Here is a 21640-nt window from a genome sequence, read left to right as displayed (position 1 = left end):
TCTAGTATTGTAATAAATATAAAAAAATAATAGGTGATTATAACAAAAATACTGAAAAATAAATAACATTGAAGACTGTTTTCTACTTGCATTTTGCTCAGTAGCAATGTGTGTGCACATTCAGTAACAGGATATGTTAATTTTTCAAATTTCAATGTTAAACTTTTCATCCACTTAAGAAAATTACATATAGTTTGAAGAATGATATCACGCGTACTGATAGTCTATGAGATGATTTCGATTTTAGGCAATAGTTCATTAGGAGATTCCGGGAATAACTCCACGGGCTCGTCATATTAGTGTGAACGTTTATGTCCAAAAAATCCAACATGTCGGACGAAGATTGCATGTATGATGATGACGAAGAATATGATTTGGTATGCCTCGTGTCAGCATAGGATACTAGAACAATATACCTAGTTTACAGTGCATTTTCAATTAATTTCCCCTTTAAGATTCATTTTACTCAGCTGACACTTCTTAAACCCCACGTTTTGCCTTGTCATGGATATTGTGGAAGGGTCACAGTCACAATACAGACATATCGGCCTATAACGTATAGGCATGTTTCTCGCGCTATTTTGCAGGAGGTTTGGCTGCAAATAAACCGGCTATGTCGGTATCTTTCAGCATATGGATACTTTTAAAGGCTATCAGTATCTTCTTTTTTATATTGATTGAGATTTGCAATACAGTAAATGAGTATGTACACCGAGCTCCCCCTCTTTGGGCTTGTGGAAATTTCCTTTAGCTATAAAACATCATTGCATATTATACAGTAGATCTTAGGATAGTTTTTGTTGGGTAAGACACTTACCTTGGATGTCATGCAATTTACCTTTTGTGTGATTTGTTGTTTCGTGAGGTAGTCACTATTTACTACATTGTACAAAGTTAATTCAATATGGCATGCTGTTTATGTGGTAAACCCAACAAACAAGCACTGGAATTATGTTAGACTAGGTTTGAAAAACACAATTCTGGATATCCAGCATATGAATCTGAAACTAAAAGATTCAATGGAAGCAATATGAAAATTTGTTTCCGAGGTCTTGTTTCTTCTTGCAAAATCAATGCATGCTTTGATATGTTTGAAATGAACAGATGATCACATGTTTTGAAATATGAATTTTTTTTTTTAACAATAATGGTCTTTCGTTTTAGGAATACTCAGAGGAAAGTAATTCTGAACCAGATGTAGACTTAGAGAACCAGTATTACAATTCTAAAGCACTAAAGGAAGATGACCCTAGGGCTGCATTGGAGAGCTTCCAAAAGGTAGTGATTTCAAAAACTTTTACAGAAATAAAACATTAATTTATTTCTTTAATTTGCTGTGTTGTTTGGATATATAATGTACTCATAAAGCCATACATAAATGTATATGTACAACAACTGAAATCAAGTTGAAGAAAACTAATGGATTATGCTTTACATGATGAACAACAGAACAGTAATGCAGCATTATATATGCTAAGTTTAGTATCATTGCAGAATTAGCCTAGAAATCCTGATGTATGCAATACCAATTGCCATATTATACTGGCATGGATAGCTTAATGAGTTATTCCAAAAGTACAGGAGTCATGGAAACACTTTTTCTCCTTCCCATATTCCCCTGAAATTAATAAAAAGTTAAAGGTGAAGCTATTGCAGCCACAGAAAGTGTTTTTTTTCAAAAAGTTAGTGTTTGCACTCTAAAACAATTATGTAGAATTATATTCTGCATTGTCACAGCCAGCATTTGTCAACAAATTTAAAGTTAAAGTGAGATACTTTATTTCATGAAGTTAATTCATAAAAAAACATTTTATGTAGTTATGACAGTGACATAAAGTTTGATATATCTTGTGATAAGGACTTAGCAGTGACATAATGTTTGATATATCTTGTTTTAAGGACTAAGCTTTTAGTCTGGGACCATTATTTTCCATTAAATTCATTAAATATCTTATTTTCAGGTGTTGGAGTTGGAAGGCAAGGATAAAGGGGAATGGGGTTTCAAAGCTCTTAAACAGATGATTAAAATAAATTTTAAACTGGTAAGTTGATCATGGAATTAGAGGGATTTTTCAGCTGCGAGCATTGGAATCTATATATCTAAATTAAATGTTTTGTCATAAAACCAGAGATAAATGGAGAAGAAAAAATATATTTAAATTTATGAGCTGAAAATTTATTAAAATCCTTTTAAAAACAATTTTTTGAAACATTTAATTGTTGTAGATGATGTATTTTTCACTCTTTTGTTATGTTGTATGAAATGTATTTAATGTTGAAACTTTGCTATTTTAAATTCTAATGAAATTAAATGGATTTAGCATCATGATGATAATTCCATAGTTGTATTCTTAGTGGGCCACCTGTCTGTATTTGTCTATATTTTATACTTACTATGTGGTGTGCAAATAATTTTAATTCTCTCATGCTTGGTACTGGTAATAAACAATCCAAACAATGTTTAATCCTTTTTTTCAGAGTAATTATGAACAGATGATGGTGAGGTATAAGAACCTTTTGACTTACATTAAGTCAGCAGTAACAAGAAATTACTCAGAAAAATCCATCAACTCTATCCTTGATTACATCTCCACATCAAAACAGGTATATAAAGCAAGAGAACATAGTTCTACTGTATAATGTCATCATAACACATGAACACTAAATATCCAGTCAGTTTTTCACTATGTCTGCCCCAACTGTCATTGACTCCCTACTTCTGTGTTTTTACTGTACAGTTGTGATTTCAGTATACTGTTAATGTCATATTTTTACAATTTTACCAAAGGATTGATGCAGACTTTTTTTGTGCATGTGTAATTAGATTTAAAGTTTTCTCTGTTTTACCTTCAATGTTACCACATCTGTCAGGATTTTGATCTACATTTGTAGCCCCAAAAATAACGAAAAAAAATAACTCTAGAAAATAACAATTTTTACTGTAAAAACCAAATAATCCTGCAGCTGGTGGCTTAACAATGAAAACTATAAAATACCTTTTTGTTGAGATATCATGCTGAAAACTGTATATCGCTATATCTACTATGTAGCATATATATTACACTACATCACACAGCAATGATAAGGTCCATTAATTTCCTAATTATGATTATCCCCTTGAGGACTTATTACCAGAACAACCTTCAATCAAAATACATAAAAGATACTAAATGCAGAAATTAAAATGAAGGTTTGCCTGTTTGTCCTTCACAGGATGTTTATATTGTTTTACAGAAGAATTTACCAAGTGAAGAAGATTTACTAATGAATTTTATTTGTAGATGGAGCTTCTACAGGACTTCTATGAAACAACACTGGATGCCTTAAAGGAAGCCAAAAATGAAAGGTTATGGTTCAAAACCAACACCAAGCTGGGCAAGCTGTACTTTGATAGGGGAGACTATTCCAAGCTCCAAAGAATTCTTAAACAGTTGCACATATCATGTCAGGTAAAAAAATTATTACATATCCTTTCAGGTAAATTTTTTCTCACTCCATTTGGTTTTATGACATTAGTTGTTTTATTGATTTTATTTCTTCTTCTGTCAAAGCCTGTGTTCAGATGATACAAGGAACTGGAATAATGGATTTGTGAAAAGGTTCTATATGTCAAACTCATAATTTATAGTTTGTTCAATCTGAAAATAAATGAAAATAATTTAAAAATTGTTGAAATACTCCATAGATTGAAGTTATCAGTAATATGCTTCATGTGATTCCTCTGAAATGTATGTCTCATGCTTCAGCGAACCCAGCTTTGTAAGAAAAATGTCTTTTCTGAAAGTTTGTTGATGAGAATATGCCCAGTCCTATGATTTGTTTTTTCAGACGGACGAAGGTGAAGATGACCTGAAGAAAGGAACACAGTTGTTAGAAATCTATGCCTTAGAAATCCAAATGTATACAGCACAAAAGAACAACAAAAAATTAAAGGTAATTTATTAAATGGTAGACCCTTGAGAGTATGTTTTTGACTCTCCAAAATGAGATCTGACTGATCCTTGGGTTGAAGGGACATGTCTATTTGACATATGTTTTGACCCTTCAGATTTCTGAGAAATAATTATTTGACTTCTGAAATTTTTGAAAATCAAAGGTCAACTGGATGCCCTGGTAAAAACATCATTCTAGAAATATGACCGACGAGGGTACCAAAACATTTTAAGGAAACTTAATTATTTGGAAGGGTGATTGCTACATGTGTCCTGATAGGCCCCTCTCCTGTTAATTCTACCAGGTAGTTATTAGTGACTTTGTCATCTAATGTTGAAAGAAATATTTTCACTGCAAAAATAATTTATTTTGATATTTCTATATGAAGTCTCTGTCTAAGCACAAAAATACACACTAAAAGGTGGTTTTTTTTTCTTCATTTTACATGAAATCATACCTGAGGAGTTTGTTATCTTTTCACATGGTTGCTATTCTACACTCAATTCAATAAATGCTATTATTTTATGCTTAGGTTATAAATACTAAAATAAAATGTATCTATCATTGTATGTTTTGACTTGTAGGCTTTATATGAACAGTCTCTCCACATAAAGTCGGCCATTCCTCATCCGCTCATCATGGGTGTCATTAGGGGTGAGTAATCCAGGCTCAATTTTGTATTTGTAGAGGTAGTTAGTAACCCAATAGGTAAAAGGTTAGTAATCCAGGCTCAATTTTGTATGTTGTTGGGGTAGTCAGTAACCCAATGTGTAACACACAGTATGAATGTTCTTTCTGTGGAACATTAATTTAAATCATACATTTTATGATTTTGTTATTACTTTTGATATCATGTCTAATGGGTCTTTCATATACAAAGTCTGTTACTTTGCAAAATATGTAATGCTTAAAGACATGTAATGATGTTTATATTGCTTCATTCTTCAATGGCAAGATACTATTAGGTCCTTTCTTTGTATATTTGGCACTGTAGGCAGATATGTAATGTATTGACTTCACATACAAATCATTGGAGTGAAGTTGGTATGAAGTGCAGTAATGAATATATTTAAATGTGCTTTGTAAACTCATTCTTTCAGAATGCGGTGGTAAAATGCATTTACGAGAGGGAGAATACGAGAAGGCACACACAGATTTTTTTGAAGCATTTAAGAATTATGACGAGTCTGGCAGCCCTAGGTGAGCAATTAGTATCTATTTCAATCATCTGTTTAGATTCTGTCTATATAAAAAGAAACCAACTGATATAAAAATGTTTTCATCTTAACCTGACTATTGAGAATATTCAAACATTTGAAACTGCGCTACCATTGAATTTGGAAGAAATTATGATGCTATAAAACACAGTATGCTTATTATCAAACTTTATACTTTCATTATGCTTTATAATAATATATATTTTCTCAACCCTGTATCATTATTTTTCACCAAAAATACATACATGTACCTATATTTCTGTTTAACTGACTTAATTGTGAAATTTCTGGACAATGAAATCCTGTACTACAATTAAATAGAATTTATGATACCCAGTAATTCATGTCTGAATATAGGTTAAAAAATTAAGAGTCGCCCTCCAAATTAAGGACTGTTAGCTATTTTGCCTCCATGTGACCAAAAGGCTTTTATTTCTAACATAGGGTTTATCCTACATATATCATCTAAATTAAGGTCAGTGACCTGAAATGCTGTAATCAATTGTCCACAGGCGTACGACTTGTCTAAAGTACCTGGTGTTGGCTAATATGTTGATGAAATCTGGCATCAACCCATTTGACTCCCAGGAGACGAAGCCCTACAAAAATGACCCAGAGATCCTTGCTATGACTAACTTGGTCAGGTAAGTTGTTGTCACATGATTTGTCTTGATCAAGGGTTCGTATAAATTGCATGTTTCTTCTTCTTTGAAATACTCATTATATTATATAAGTTATTGAATGAAATCAAAATGTGTTATACAATGTCATACATTTGGTGTTGATACACTTTATTAAGCTTAAATATATATACAAACTTATTCTCTTTAAATTTTCTTGCTTTTGTTTTATTTTTACTGTATATGACATGTTCATTTCCAGAACTGGAACTGATTAAAAGTGTTTTAAGATAATGAACTAAAAAATAATTGTATCAATGTGAAATATTAATAGCAGTTACCGTATATCTTTCAGTGCTTATCAAAACAATGATATCAATGAATTTGAGAAAATTTTGAAAACAAACAGAAGGAATATAATGGAAGACCGCTTCATCAGAGAACATATAGAAGGTAAGTTATTGTCTTTTTCAGTAACAATGACATTTTGGTAACTTTTGATTGGTCACATGGTACATACCAGATGGTGTTAAGTTGCCTTCTTTATGAGATTACTACATATGTACCAGATATATTCACATACATTTCATTGAAATTCACTAAATGTACAAATTATATTCTAAGGCAAAAAAAATTATTCAATAATTATTAAGAGTAACAAATAATTCACATATAAGTTTAATAGCTATTTATTTAACAAAATACTTATTTAGATTAAATAAAAAGCATTGAATTGTTAATGATATTTTAAAACTTTTAGTTATTGGTTTAATATTTGGTTGGTTTTTATGCGATTTGTTAAATATTTATTGAGATTTTAATTCCTGTTAGGTTTATTGATAAATACATTAATTTTGTATCTCGAATCGTTTGTCTAAAGTAGACTAAAAGACTTAGTATTAATGATATTTTGTTTTATGTTATTAGCCCACCATCATCAGATGGTGGGCTATTCAAATCGCCCTGCGTCCGTGGTCCGTCGTCCGTCCGTCCGTCCGTCCCTCCCTCCGTCCGTCCGTCCGTCCGTCCGTCCGTCCGTCCGTCCGTCCGTCCGTCCGTCCGTCCGTAAACAATTCTTGTTATCGCTAATCCTCAGAAAGTACTGAAGGGATCTTTCTCAAATTTCATATGTAGGTTCCCCTTGGTGCCTAGTTATGCATATTGTATTTTGGGACCGATCGGAAAACAACATGGCCGACAGGCAGCCATCTTGGATTTTGACCATTGAAGTTTGTTATCGCTATTTCTGAGAAAGAGCTGAAGGGATCTTTCTCAAATTTCATATGTTGGTTTCCCTTGGTGCCTAGTTATGCATATTGCATTTTGGGACCGATCGGAAAACAACATGGCCGACAGGCAGCCATCTTGGATTTTGACAATTGAAGTTTGTTATCGCTATTTCTAAGAAAGTACTGAAGGGATCTTTCTCAAATTTGATATGTGGGTTTCCCTTGGTGCCTAGTTATGCATATTGCATTTTGGGACCGATCGGAAAACAACATGGCCGACAGGCAGCCATCTTGGATTTTGACAATTGAAGTTTGTTATCGCTATTTCTAAGAAAGTACTGAAGGGATCTTTCTCAAATTTGATATGTGGGTTTCCCTTGGTGCCTAGTTATGCATATTGCATTTTGAGACCGATCGGAAAACAACATGGCCGACGGGCAGCCATCTTGGATTTTGACCATTGAAGTTTGTTATCGCTATTTCTGAGAAAGTACTGAAGGGATCTTTCTCAAATTTTATATGTAGGTTTCCCTTGGTGCCTAGTTATGCATATTGCATTTTGGGACCGATCGGAAAACAACATGGCCGACGGGCAGCCATCTTGGATTTTGACCATTGAAGTTTGTTATCGCTATTTCTAAGAAAGTACTGAAGGGATCTTTCTCAAATTTCATATGTAGGTTCCCCTTGGTGCCTAGTTATGCATATTGCATTTTGAGACCAATCGGAAAACAACATGGCCGACAGGCAGCCATCTTGGATTTTGACAATTAAAGATTGTTATCGCTATTTCTCAAAAAGCACAGAAGGGATCTTTCTCAAATTTCATATGTAGGTTCCCCTTAGTGCCTAGTTATGCATATTGCATTTTGAGACCGATCTGAAAACAACATGGCCGACAGGCAGCCATCTTGGATTTTGACAATTGAAGTTTGTTATCGCTATTTCTGTGAAAGTACTTAAGGGATCTTTTTCATATTTGTTATGTAGGTTCCCCTTGGTGCTTAGTTATGCATATAGCATTTTGAGACCAATCGGAAAACAACATGGCCAACAGGCAGCCATCTTGGATTTTGACCATTAAAGTTTGTTATTGCCATTTCTGAGAAAGTACTGAAGGGATCTTTCTCAAATTTCATATGTAGGTTCCCCTTGGTGCCTAGTTATGCATATTGCATTTTGAGACCAATCAGAAAACAACATGGCCGACAGGCAGCCATCTTGGATTTCGAAAATTGAAACTGGTTATCACTATTACTAAGAAACTAATGAAGGGATCTTCCTGAAATTTCATATGTAGGTTCCCCCAGGTGCCTAGTTATGCATATTGCATTTTGAGACCAATCGGAAAACCACATGGCCGACAAGCAGCCATCTTGGATTTTGACAATTGAAGTTTGTTATCACTATTTCTCAGAAAGCACTGAAGGAATCTTTCTCAAATTCCAAATATATAGGTTCCCCTTGGTGCCTAAATCTTAAATTTTATATATAGGTTTCCCTTATTTGAAAAGTACTAGAGGTTTCTTCTGAGTTTACACAGATTAGTAAGACTTAGAAGAAGAGAAAAGTAGAGAAAAGATCAATCTGACATGGAACCTATGAAGAACATTCAATGGTGGGCGCCAAGATCACTCTGGGATCTCTTGTTATATCACACGACTGTTTATAATTAATAACAGTAATTTTTTTATTGGATTGTGTTTTTATTTGAACAGATTTACTACGGAACATCAGAACACAAGTGTTAATCAAACTGATCAAACCCTACACCAGAATACACATACCATTTATCTCTAAGGCAAGTCATTTCCAAATAGGTACACAATAATAATGATATATTATGTATGGTCTGTAAGGCCCCACAAATAAACCTGAAATAGTATTTGTAAGAGAGAGATGCATGTATATTGATAACCTCCTCAGGCTCGCTGCTTATTCTATTACTAGTACTTCATAGTTGTATATTGGGATCGTCGACATATTCCCATTTTGTAATATTGCATATCAACTGGTGAACAGTTCAAACCGTAGGTGTTTTGTAATAAGGGCATTCTGTCCATTTGTCTGTCTGGGTACCACTTTCTTAAGTTATATCTTGTATACGTTTTCAAATAGAACCAATTTTTGTGTTGTAATTAATACAAAAATATATTCATGTGTACAAATTTACATCTCTGTGGATGGTCAAGTAAAGTTTAGGGCTAATCCAGAATGATCCGTGTGGAAGGGGCAGGCTTTGTTTTTTCAGAGAACCCACCACACAGCAGTTATTAGAACAAACTATAAAGAATTCTAGGAAAATATGCACTTAAGCCGACCACCTATCAAAAAGTGCAACCTGTCCCTCCCACAAAGATAATTCTTGAATATCCCATATTGATGCCAGGGCTTGTGTCTCACTATAAACATTGTGACCTTTTCACCTCTACACATTTAGCAATTGTCCAGGGCATGTCTTATATGCTCAGTCACCTATGATTGTCATTTCATATCTCTTTGTCATTGATGCAAATATTTCTGTATCAAGACACTGAAACATAAATTAAAACAAAAGTGTTTCTTTGTCATATTGAAGAAAGCCAAACGAATCAGACAATTTTCTTTTGTCTGCCTGTTCAGAGTTTTATAGTGAGACTCATATTTTTTTTAAAAGACTTTTGTGAATTCCATGCATAGATAAGGTTGACAGTGTGTTTTGGTAATTGTAGGAACTCAACATAGACCCTATGGAGGTAGAGAATCTACTGGTTTCCTGTATTCTTGACAAGTAAGTGAATACTCTATATATTATGTAGTATACGTCTCTAAACCAATGGAAGATATTTATATAAAAGACAAATGATAATTAAATCAAATGAAGATTCTTGTGTAGTGATCCTCATTCAGTTTTCAATTGATCTCTTTGATCTGTTTGCTGAGCTTTTAAATAAAAATCATATAGACAGGAGGACCTGTTGATTTGATTACAATCTCGTACACATTACACCTAAGTGCACATTGCTAGTAACTGTTCATTTGTCTGATGAAGGTGACAGAGTAGTCACCGAAATGTGACCCAGATTATACACTGGTTGAAATACAAACTAAAGTCTATTCACAATAGATTTATAGATTAAGCTTTACAATTTAATTGGGAAGGTCATAGCTTAATAGTATACTTTTGATACACAAGTATCATTTTCAAGGTATTAATTGTGTATAAATGACAATGTAACTACATTTCATATTTTGTCTTATTTCAGTGCCATACATGGGAGAATAGACCAAGTGAACTTGGTGCTGGAGCTAGATCGGGAGGCCATGGGTACAGCCAGATATAACGCCCTGGACAAATGGACGGCTCAACTACAAACCGTACACTTAGCTGTGGTCAACAAGACAGCATGACATTACTGACCAGCAAAAGACTGACCATTGGGTCTTATAACTTATTGATACCTTTAAACCAGAGTGCTGGTTGTTACATATGATGGCCTCCATTCATTACTGTTCTGGACCGGTATGATGCTGGAGTTTTCCTTCTTGACGAATGTCTTCAGGTATAATGGTTACCTTTTCATTTGATCTATCTCTTGAGAAGTGGAAGACTTTGGCAAGTGTTAACTCCCCAGTCTTTGTTTCCATGAACAGAAGACATTCAATTGCTATTCATTAAGACTTGGAAAACTAAACAAAAATTTGTTATGCCACATACATTCTTGGTTTGAAATGTATATATCGTGTACCCTTGGAACATCAGTTCTCGGTTGATGATTATCGAGGTAATGGAATTTTTAAGGATTTTCAATTTTGTATACAGCATCTCGAAGTGCTTTTTCCATAAGAAAGGACCAAGGACCCTGTATAAACTGGATGTACTAAAATCAGCCTGTGAAAACTTATTGCAGTTTTCCAGATGATGTGTACACAACAGAAACTTTGTGATTTCAGCCTCCAGGAAATAGACTAGTGCTTTTAAGGTTATGTTAACAAGATATTTCTTACTTTGAGAGGTGGGTCGGGTGCATTTGTCAGAACCTATGTTCTAAGAGTCCTGACATTAAAATTCTACTCTACACAGTGGGTACATGTACTGTATACATATAAATGTCTAGACTAGCAGGCTCAAGACTTTGTAAAAGACTAAGTTATGCTTCACACAGAATGCATTGCCTTGGACAATTTCTTTGATCATGATCTGAATGATTGGACTTGTTGACAAAGACTTTCAAGGCCTATATGAATATCTGAAGGTCCATAAAATAACTTTTATGCCGGAAATGTTTTATTTTAAAATAGATGGACCTATTTATGCACCTCAACGCAAAATGCCCTAGGTTAAACAAGGTTCTTCACGCTTAAATCTGAAAAATAAATGCAGTTTGACATAGACTGTAAGAAATCAGTGTCAGGAACGAAGATGTTCTGCAGTACACAAAAGTTAAAACCACTTATGGTTCTAATGTATTCTGATAAAGAGATGTTTTGTACACAAGATCATGATGCCAAACAACATAAGTCATGTAAGCTTGTGCAAAGATATAACATTAAATTTTTTTAAATAAAAAAAAAATCAGTTTGTCATTTTTAATCCATCATCATCGGTTGGTGGAATGTTCAAATGGCCTTTCGTCCATGATCAATTGTCTGTCCAACCAAAATTAATCTTTATTGCTATTTTTTCAGAGGTACATTAATTTTGTAGTTTCCTGTTGGTACTTCTGAAAAAAAAAATGGCCAACAGACGCCATCTTAGATTTTGACAGTTTATATTTGCTATATAATAGCTGTTTCTTGCTTAGTTTCCATTGGACCATATATTGAAATAAAAGCAGATATCATTTGTATTCAGATGCATAAATGACCCAGACAAATAGAACGGATGTATTAATTTTATTTTAGTCTGTAAACAATGTGAAAAATATGAGTTTAAAAAGATACAATACTGATACTAGGAATGTTCCTATATGTAATATCACAGTTAGTGTGGAGTGAATGTTTCAGTTGCTACAGGTGCCAATAAATAGTACATCAAATTGCTGTCATATATATATATAAAAATATCAAATCCAACTTATTACTGTAACAGATTAAATACATTTTCCCAAATGATCTGTTGTATTTAGCTTTGCTGATTAAGAATAAATTTTCTTCATGAAACTTCATAATTTTATGAACTTCTGTCAGCACATTTCAATATATTTTACTTAATAATCAGACATGCAGTTATTGTCATATCTACACACAGAAAATATACAGATGTACTATTAACATTCAAAACTGCTAAGAATCTCAACACCATCCTTAAATATTTCTTGGAGTAAGTTCAATTTTCCTCTCTGTGCCCCTGGAATATGCTCTAGTTACAATTAGTTAGCACAAACTGTAAGTAGCAAAACTCTTAATAAGAATATCGAAAATTCTGAGATGTACAAGATGATGTCAGGGGATGAAGGCAGCTGCACATGAACATTGGCGGAAGGCTAATAATTAATAACTTCAAGATTATATAATTAATCATACCTTCAAAAATCACCTATGTTAATAAATTATATGAAAATGATACATGTATTTAATTCCTTTGCTCAGTAACCATACTCTGAAATTATTAATCAGGAACACAAAAAACAATTGCTAGTTTTAATACTACAAATCCTTACTTCAGTATTACACACACTATATCCAATCATGTTATGAAGAATAAAGAACTTCAGCTGTGAGACATGGTTTTCTTTGTGGCATTACAATCACATCAAATATCAAACATCAAATTCATACAGGATTTGTACATAACCTAACATTTCTAAGAACAAGTTGTTGTTACTTTCGCCAGATCAATGGGATTTTTTTTATCCCAAAATGAATTCAAGTAGGGAAATACAAATGCAAAACACTTCAGTTGAGATTTTTTTTACAAAAGATTTAGATATTTCGTTCCCAAAATAACAAGTGTGCCTGCAGAAGTCATTTGAGATAAAGAATTGTTTTACGAGAAAATTAAATTAAAAAAAAAACAAAAAAAACTCAAAAAACACCAAAACCTTATATTACAGTTAGATCCATGCACTACGTAAAAAAAGACCAATTCAAAAGGCCATATTCAAGAGGTAGTCTAACAGGTTGTAATTATTGACACACAAAACTATATTAGTTTCACAACTTTTTACATACTGTACAAAAACACCTGGAAAATAGTTTTTGATTTGGTTTCTTCTTAAAATGTGTTTATCCAAAAATGCTTACTCTAAAATTATGTCAAATGAGAAAAAAATGTGTTGTATAGTTTTGTAATGCTGATTACTTTATAATTAAAGATAATTTAGATTAAAGCTTCATTTTGATATCATTGTTGGGTACTATCCTCTCCTGTCTAGGATTTCTATTTCTGAAGTAGTTATCTCCCATGCATCATCCATGAAGGCTCGCACTGACACTCATGGCAATTGAGACTGCCGATAGCAAATCCACCCCAGAATCCCTGCAAGGATCACCTCACTTTAGAGTTCATCGCCAACAGACATAGAGCTACATGTACATCTAGCACTTTCCTAGCTAAGGATAGGTTGAGGGAGCTGTCGTAGAGGAGACACACTTCTACTCCGTGACATACTCCGGTCCCGCGAGGCAGATCGACTTCGTGCTTCCTTTTTCCCAACTTCCACAAGGTTTTTTAATCTTCCGAGATGAACCATAGCTCTGAAAATCGAATTACGACATGTATTAGACAAAACATTACATTCAATATTGGTAGATAATCTTTTCTGTGATTTATCTTCATTTAACAGACAAGTTTAATTTCGTCTAGAATAAATAACACTGAAAAATGGTACCGTTATGGTATTAAATGTACGTACAGTTAGTATTAAATGATTGTGACATAAAATGTTCCCTAACTGAGTTTGACGAAATTAAACTCAACACAAAGTTTAATTGAGTTCAAAAGAAATGTCACCCGTTTGTTAAAATAATTGATATTTATTGATTAAATGACCAAACGATAAAATAACTCACTTCTCCAGAGACTGGCCTCCCGGTTCCTCCTGATAATTATAACCCTTCAGGGCCGGTATCTCCTCCTCAGGCTGCAGGGAGGCAGAACTGGCATTCAGTTCCTTCCTCTGTAACAAACATACATACTCAGTTTGTGATACTAACATGGTCATGACTTATATAATTCTTATTCACCCAGACAATGAGACCCCACGTGCACCTATCACATCTGATATGACCACAACAGGCAGTTTTAACAATTGTTAAGGATTAGCATTGTGAAGGAGTCAGGGAATGTTTAACACATCCACATGTTGTAACTTCTATTTTTATTTTATATGGACACAAGTAAGACACTACATTAACATATAAAATGGGATATTTGACCGATTGTTAATAATACATATATATCATCTATATATATAAAAAAAGAGATCTCAGAGGGATCTTGGCACCCAGCATTGTATGTTTATTGGTTCTACGTAAGTGAGATCTTTTCTCTACTTTTCTTCTCTTTCCGCTAAATAATCTGGCACTTTTAATAATGAGTCAGTCTATACTTACTGATTCAGCAATTATTTGAGCTATTTTTTCACGGTTGGAGGTTTCCTCTGAGGCTTCAGCTTGTAACTTAAACAGCATGTTCTTCAGTGTCTCGAGACTCCCGGGCTGTGTCCGACCAGTCAGGGTCTCGCACTGTAAAACATCAGACCTTTATTTCTGTTTTATATCCGATAGTTCGTAATTATTTTGAAATTAAAAGAATAGCATCAAACTGTTATTTCATTTTTATATCAGAAAGTTCTAAATTATTAATAAATGTCAGAAAGTTCTAAATTATTAATAAATGTAAGAAAAACATATTATTTCTTTCTCAGTTTTTATAATGGTAAATTCTATATCATCTATGTAACAATAGATATTAAAAGAATAGACGAGAAACTACACCAGTAATAATCATTACAGTGATATTACAGTTTTAGTCCATTTCCTGTGTTATCACTGAGGTGATACTTAATAACCAGAGAAGGTACTTTTTTCCAGAATACATTACAGGAGCCAGTGTAATAGATTACACAAATACATTCAGTATTTAAGTTATAACATTGCCACCATACATTACTTGTAGTGCTTGAGTTTAAATTATACATGTATGTTGACCACCTTAAACTCATACAGGAGAACAAAGATCAAAGATGCCTTATAGGTCATTTAACGTTCACTACTACTTCACAGATGGTCTAATATAATAAAAAAAAATATCAAAAGAAGTAAACAGATCACCTCCGCTGAAATCTCTCCAGGCTGAGCCCCCGATTCCTCTTCAGATATATATACAGGAGCCTTACTGTAAAAAACAGCAATTCTAATACACAAAAACATCAAATCTCAAATATCTTCTTTTTTTCGTGAAAAAAGTACATTGTATAAAATGTAAAATTTTATCTATTTTAAAGACATAGCTTTTTAATTTTATAGAAAACACAACTGCTAGGACTCATTAGGTCTCATTCTAAATGTCTTTAAAATATATTTACGTATTTTTAATTAGAGTCAATTACAGAGTAAAATTTGACGTACAATGATGCTAGTGATTTTTCCCATGGCCGATCACCATCTAACACAAGGTCTGTGTCTGGAGTCTGTGGCCTTGACCGAGATCGTCTTGATCTGTTTGGGCTTCCAATTGGAGATTTGCCTGTGAAAACAAAACATTTCATATCTAATCTATAACCTCCAAATGATGAAATTACCTGCCAATCAATATGTTCATTCCTACGACTTGGTTGATTTTTTTCCTGTGAGTTGAATGAGTATATGTAGGAGCAGAGTTGACTGTAATAGAATAAGGGCAGATCTAGACCTAGTTAGCTTATCTAACTTTCTGGCAAGCATAGGCAAAGACATCCAATGCCTGTAGTAACACCTGTGAGCCCATTAAAATTTTTGCCTGTAATGCTATAAAGATCCGTAATCTTGTGAATTCATCCTTATCATATTTTGAGTGTCACCCACAATTTTAGAACAAAGCTAATGTTAACTACATAGTGAATTGAGGTAGGAAACTGTGATGCCAAAATATGTAACACTGTTAGGTCTGGTAGTAAAATGAAGTAACATCTCATTTCTGATAAAGATATTTAATATAAATTTGTTTATATGAGTTGCAGACTTACCATTCCGTGATATAGGACTTGCCCCTGTAATATCACTCTTGGTAGGGGCAGCTAGCCCATTTAACAATGCTGTAGTATCTAGACTGGAACACCTGGGCGCTTCATACTGGCTATCTGACTGGATGCCTGAGGTGGGAGGCTTGGGTCCACACCCTAACCCCTCTAGGTAACGATCAAGTGCATCACTACTGTCTAGCCTTGTGTTTCCACTTTCTAATACTTCTCTGGGTAATTTACTGGCAATTTCAAACTTCTCACCAGGTAGCTTCCCCTGACCAAAATCGTTGGAGGACAAGTCAAAGTTCACAGATTTACCCTTGGTGGGTGTCACCATCAGGTCCTTATATGATAAACCAGGAGGGTTTGACAGGGTGGAGTTGCCAAGTCCTGATATGTCCATGTTAGGGGCTAGCAGATTATTGATATCAGTCTGGTTATTGGATACACCGGATATCAAACTGTTGATGTCTGACCCCTCCAGGCCCTGTACCCAGCTAGGTGGGGGCCGACCTGCAATAAGGTCACGTTTGGACCACAATGTCTCACTAGGATTAGAAATATCTAAGGCCTCTATCCAACTGGGAGCCTTATGTTTGGATGTGTCAGAGTCTAGCGTATTGTCTCTGTGTTGGGTATTCTTTGAATTACCAAATAAACGATCATGCTGTCTAAATGAAGAGGGTGAAACAGAACGACTCCTCTCCCTCACGCGACCGCTCCCAACAACTGGGGGCCGGTAACTGGAGGGAGGTCTGTTTGTATTAAAGTCCTTACGTATTTCAGGTTGGAGCTCGGAAACTGTACTAGGCCTTTCTCTGCTCAGTGACCTTGAACGTGTGCGTGCAGTCCTGTATGAATACACATGACCACGCTTGGGCTCTTCAGCCTCTGTAGCTGCAGCAAGAGCGGCCATATACTCTTTGCTGTAGCCACCCACAGGGTTCATGGACAACAGGACATCAGTGGACATGCTGCCGACATCACTGGCCACAGCAATCATGGGCTCCTTCTCATCCTTGGCTATTCTGTTCAAAAGCTTTCCTGATCGGTTCAAAGCATCCTCAGCTGGAAACAAAAATAAATAGTAATAATTGCTTAATGATAATACACCATTAACAGCTAAAATTAAACATAAAATTTTCACGACTTGTCAACCCTTGTTATTCTATATAAGGTGCAGTAAATGTCTATATACTACAAGTTAACAAACTAATGCATATGCTTGCCATCAAACAGTTCCTTTCAACCATAAGGTACTCAATCATACATTACATATACAAAAGTAGCAACACTTTTATTTCAGAATCACATACTATAATCATAAAGTCATCAGTTTTTTTCCCTTCCCCTTCTTTTGTTTTTTACTTATCCTTTTTATTCACAATATATACTTATAAACCCCTGATGCAGCAACAACCAGTATTAACTAGTACATGTATATATAAAATAAGATGTGCATGCATCATGAACAGGAGCGTGAGGTAAAAGTGGACAAATATAAAACATGGATGACTGGAGATTCAACAGGTTCGGTGTTATCTGTTCTGATCAATTGACTTGGTACTGAAAGAAAATATCAGCTTATTATATCATATTGTATGATTTCCAACCCCAAATACCCTATAGCATTACAAAAAGATAAATGTGCTGGTGTTGACAAACTGAACAAACAAATTAAAAAAAAACCAATACATTCATAATTATGTACATTAAAGATTATGGAGGCAAAATACAAATGATTCAAATGAAATTCATCCTTATATGAGCGACACTGAGAGAATGTAAAAAATAAAGCATTCATATGATTCTAGTACAATATAGAGATGATGACGACAGAAATACAGAGGATGTTACACAGGATTACCTGTTCAACTAAATGAAAGGTGGTCCATCATCCAAACATCTAACAAGGTGAGTAATTATAATACTTTTAACAAAAAAATGTGCATAAACAACAAGTGACTAGCACACAGATATAGAAGTGTGTGATGAGTATAATCAGTGATGATGAGATTAAAGTAAAAGTCAGTATCATATATACCCGGTAACAGAAAAATAGGAAAACAACATTAGCCAACGGTACAACAGTGAGAGTACTTATAAATACTAGTACAGATATGAAAGTCAGCAGGGCTTTACTGAGGAACATTTATGGTTGATAATAGGCCCTATTCCCAATCAAAATTATTTGATATCACTGATAAACAAAATTCACAAAACTTGTGGTTTATTCCCAACAATTCAATCAAAAATGTAAGGTCCAGACATCCGATATGTATAGAGAACAGAAAAGCCATGATATCAGACAAAATGATCAAGTTTTAATCACTGAGGATATATAATTACAAGAAGCTACAAGGTCCTTGGTAAGGTAAAACTAAACTCTTAATATATCGCTGTTTTGGCAACTAGGCACTGTATTTAGACCCCATATTTATATTATACCTTATACGTCTAAAATAAAACAAAATATTTATGCAATGTGAAAACGCTAACTTAGTAGTGTGAACTTATATAATTAATGCTAGCCAGATTAAATATTATTCTTCTTAAAATTAAAATACATGTTTATAATAGAAAAAAAATCATCAAAGTATAACAATACATGAACATAACTTGTTTTTTCTTTTAAAGATTATCAAGTACCGGCACTCTAAATCCCAATTCAATAGTATAACTAATAACACAAATCACTTCATTAATATTAGGGTTTATTTGGTGTACCATGCCAGACAAGATCAAGAAAATTGCAATAAAATAACATAAATAGACAACAAATTGTAAAATGCTTAAAATTTCACATACCACCACCCTTACGGCCAGAAGGTTTAACTTTCCTCCCTTAAACAAGCCGGGAAAAGTTTACAGAGCACATATATGCTTAATATACAGAAAATTGATGAATAAAAGTTCATACAAATAGAATTATCAGTGATTTATTACAGAACATTGTATAAAAGGTTTTATTTTTCAAAGGAAGATGAATCTCTTAAATGTACATGATCATTGACAGAATCAATTACTCAGTGCTATCAATTAAAACTTGATGATGCTTTAACAAAGATTTCTGAACAACCAACTAAACATTGTAAGGATAAATACTAAGCTGAAGACTTTACCATACTTAAACAAGGATTCCATATACATGTATATTTGAAATTTTTAAATCATTGACTATAATTTTCACCTGTTTTGTTCTTGTTTTAATTTATTCAATCTAACTCTAAATGGGCTTTATTGAATTACTAATATAATCATTACACAGAGTTCACATCAGGCTTGCAAAAAAAATTTAAGTGTATTAATAAACAAGAGAAACATTTCTTAAAATGATAATATTTAATACATATATACCTTCTTCCATTATTGCATGAGATTAACTCATTATTATTATTATAGATTTGAAAATTTAAATGCAAGATATTGAAATGAACTCTGTAAAATGTATTAGCCTTTAATTAATAGTAAAATATAGATAAATTCACAAAGCATTTTCTTAATTTGTTCCAACAAAAAGTTTAGATTTGAAGACCTTCATTATCGCTCACCGGGAAGACTCAAGAGACAGACATAATTGATTTTAAATCAACACAAGAATTACATATAATTATATGTCTTGTCTGTCCCGCTTTACCAATGTATTGAGTTTTAAGCAAGGTACCACTACCAAATTTCATGAAAATTCACTCAAACTCAGAGGGAATTTGTCAGGAAGCTGTACGTACAGATAAATGCTTTGTGAACTTGTTAAATACATAAGTTATTATAGCAAATAAAGTATTAATTTTTATCCCATAAACCCTACTAATTATACTAAAAACCAACTTAACAAAATTTTCAGACACTAAATTTAAATATTCAAATATTAAAGTTGCATTAGGCCAGTTTGAGTTTATATTTCTATTGATTAACTTATGAGTATATATTACATCAGTCTTTACCGTTCTAATTACATTGTCAATTTAATTTTGAGTTTTCATATGGTGAACTGACAAGTTGGTTTCCAGTAATCTATGACATAATATCTGAGTCACAATACACATCTTACCCCTTGAACGTTTCCCTGTTGATCCTAGACATGCAGTGGGTAAATATACAGGAAGGGTTTGTCAATGATTCAATGGGAGAATATACAGCTAGATACAAAATCTACTGGTACTTTTACTAGTTTTCACAAACCAGATTATTCTACCACCAACACCATACTACTGAAACATTTAATTAAATTTCTTACTTTTATTTTTTCTATATCATTATAAAATTGAAATGAAATCTGATGCAATTTGTATAATGTTTAGTAAGATACAGTAGAGTGTACATAAATTTAGCTTTCCACAACCATGGGTTGTGATAATACAACACAGGCAAAAGTAAAATTTATACATGTTTTCTACAAGTGTCTACATGGCCCCTCCATACTAAATCTAAAATTGTACAAATGATAAAGAGCTTTAAATACTTTAATCATTATTGATGTAATCCTTGACAAGTAAGATTTTTATGTCAAAGTACAAACCTTCTGCCCTCAAGGCACTGGACTTGTTCATCCTATCGTAGGAGTTGTTGATGGAATCCTTTGATTGGGCCAGCTTTAAGTTCTGTGGGTGTAGCCCGTACTCCTGTCTTTAGAGATCGCTCTGCTGTCATGTGCAACACAGACTTGGGATCCAGTAGGTCCGTTACATTCATATCGTATTTATCTCCCTTGGGCTTCAAGCCAGTATATTGGTCCATGTATGCCTGAAGGGCCTCTGAAGCAGAATTGAATTCCCTTTCCCCAATATGAATCCTGGATCCCTGGCAGCGTATGCGACAGTTAGACCGACAGCCGTTGGTGAGGAGCCCATTTGGAGCTCCGTTGAGATGACTGAAATCCATCGCAATATCTTCTGTAGAACTGTTTAAAGTTGTTTCTTGATATTCTGGTTTGTGGTCTACATTGTTAAATATTGATACTGTATTTCCCCCGCTTCCAATGTGTATAGTGATCAAACTGTAAACAGACAATAATATACGACCTCAATTTAAAGCTAAACCACAGACTTAAGACAAAACTAAGTCTGTTCTTAAACCATGGGCTTTCTCAATTTCAACATGCAGTGATTGATTTTATTTTGAATAAATCCATAAAGGATGATGTAATACAGTTCAAATTTTAGTAGGGTGGTAGAATGGTACATGGACAGTGGTACACATTTACACTCTCCTTTCACCTATTTCGCCTGGTAGGTGGCCAGGGTGTGATTCCTCAACTGGATGTGAAAAAGGGATAACCTTTCCAGACTATTTTTTCAAACAAACTTTGGAATGAATTTCACAGATAAATTGATATTAAAGTTTTATTCACAAACTAGCATACCATGTTATAAAATGTAGTGATAAGATATATGAAGATAATACATTTATAGTTAAAGTATTAGCTAGGTGACAGTCAAGTGTTTACAGCAGCTCAATTGACATATACTTTTATTAAGACTTTTTTTCTGTTGACA

At 33.7% G+C, this 21640-nt stretch overlaps 2 protein-coding genes across 4 annotated transcripts; one reads left to right on the top strand and one right to left on the bottom strand.

Moving 5' to 3' along the window:
- Positions 1-257: 257 nt before the first annotated feature.
- On the top strand, positions 258-13004 carry LOC117333819 (COP9 signalosome complex subunit 2). The gene is made up of 13 exons (XM_033893232.1): positions 258-377; positions 1165-1278; positions 1962-2042; positions 2479-2604; positions 3282-3449; positions 3829-3933; positions 4518-4587; positions 5034-5133; positions 5663-5794; positions 6126-6223; positions 8718-8800; positions 9711-9769; positions 10245-13004. Exons 1-13 carry the CDS (start codon positions 312-314, stop codon positions 10387-10389), a joined length of 1347 nt encoding a protein of 448 aa, XP_033749123.1. The 5' UTR covers positions 258-311; the 3' UTR covers positions 10390-13004.
- On the bottom strand, positions 11860-20940 carry LOC117333818. Of its 3 annotated transcripts, XM_033893229.1 has the most exons (9): positions 20665-20940; positions 20197-20220; positions 18954-18989; positions 16149-17213; positions 15553-15670; positions 15256-15319; positions 14536-14667; positions 13993-14099; positions 11860-13677 (listed from the first exon to the last, which is right to left on the bottom strand). In XM_033893229.1, exons 1-9 carry the CDS (start codon positions 20693-20695, stop codon positions 13530-13532), a joined length of 1725 nt encoding a protein of 574 aa, XP_033749120.1. In that variant the 5' UTR covers positions 20696-20940; the 3' UTR covers positions 11860-13529. The 3 variants fall into 3 exon arrangements, with proteins under 3 accessions (XP_033749120.1, XP_033749121.1, XP_033749122.1); XM_033893230.1 differs by lacking the exon at positions 18954-18989; XM_033893231.1 differs by lacking the exons at positions 18954-18989; positions 20197-20220.
- Positions 20941-21640: the final 700 nt, after the last annotated feature.

This window comes from Pecten maximus, chromosome 9, assembly GCF_902652985.1.
Source record: "Pecten maximus chromosome 9, xPecMax1.1, whole genome shotgun sequence".
NCBI classification, from domain to species: domain Eukaryota; kingdom Metazoa; phylum Mollusca; class Bivalvia; order Pectinida; family Pectinidae; genus Pecten; species Pecten maximus.
This window is presented reverse-complemented; position numbering and strand designations above follow the sequence as displayed.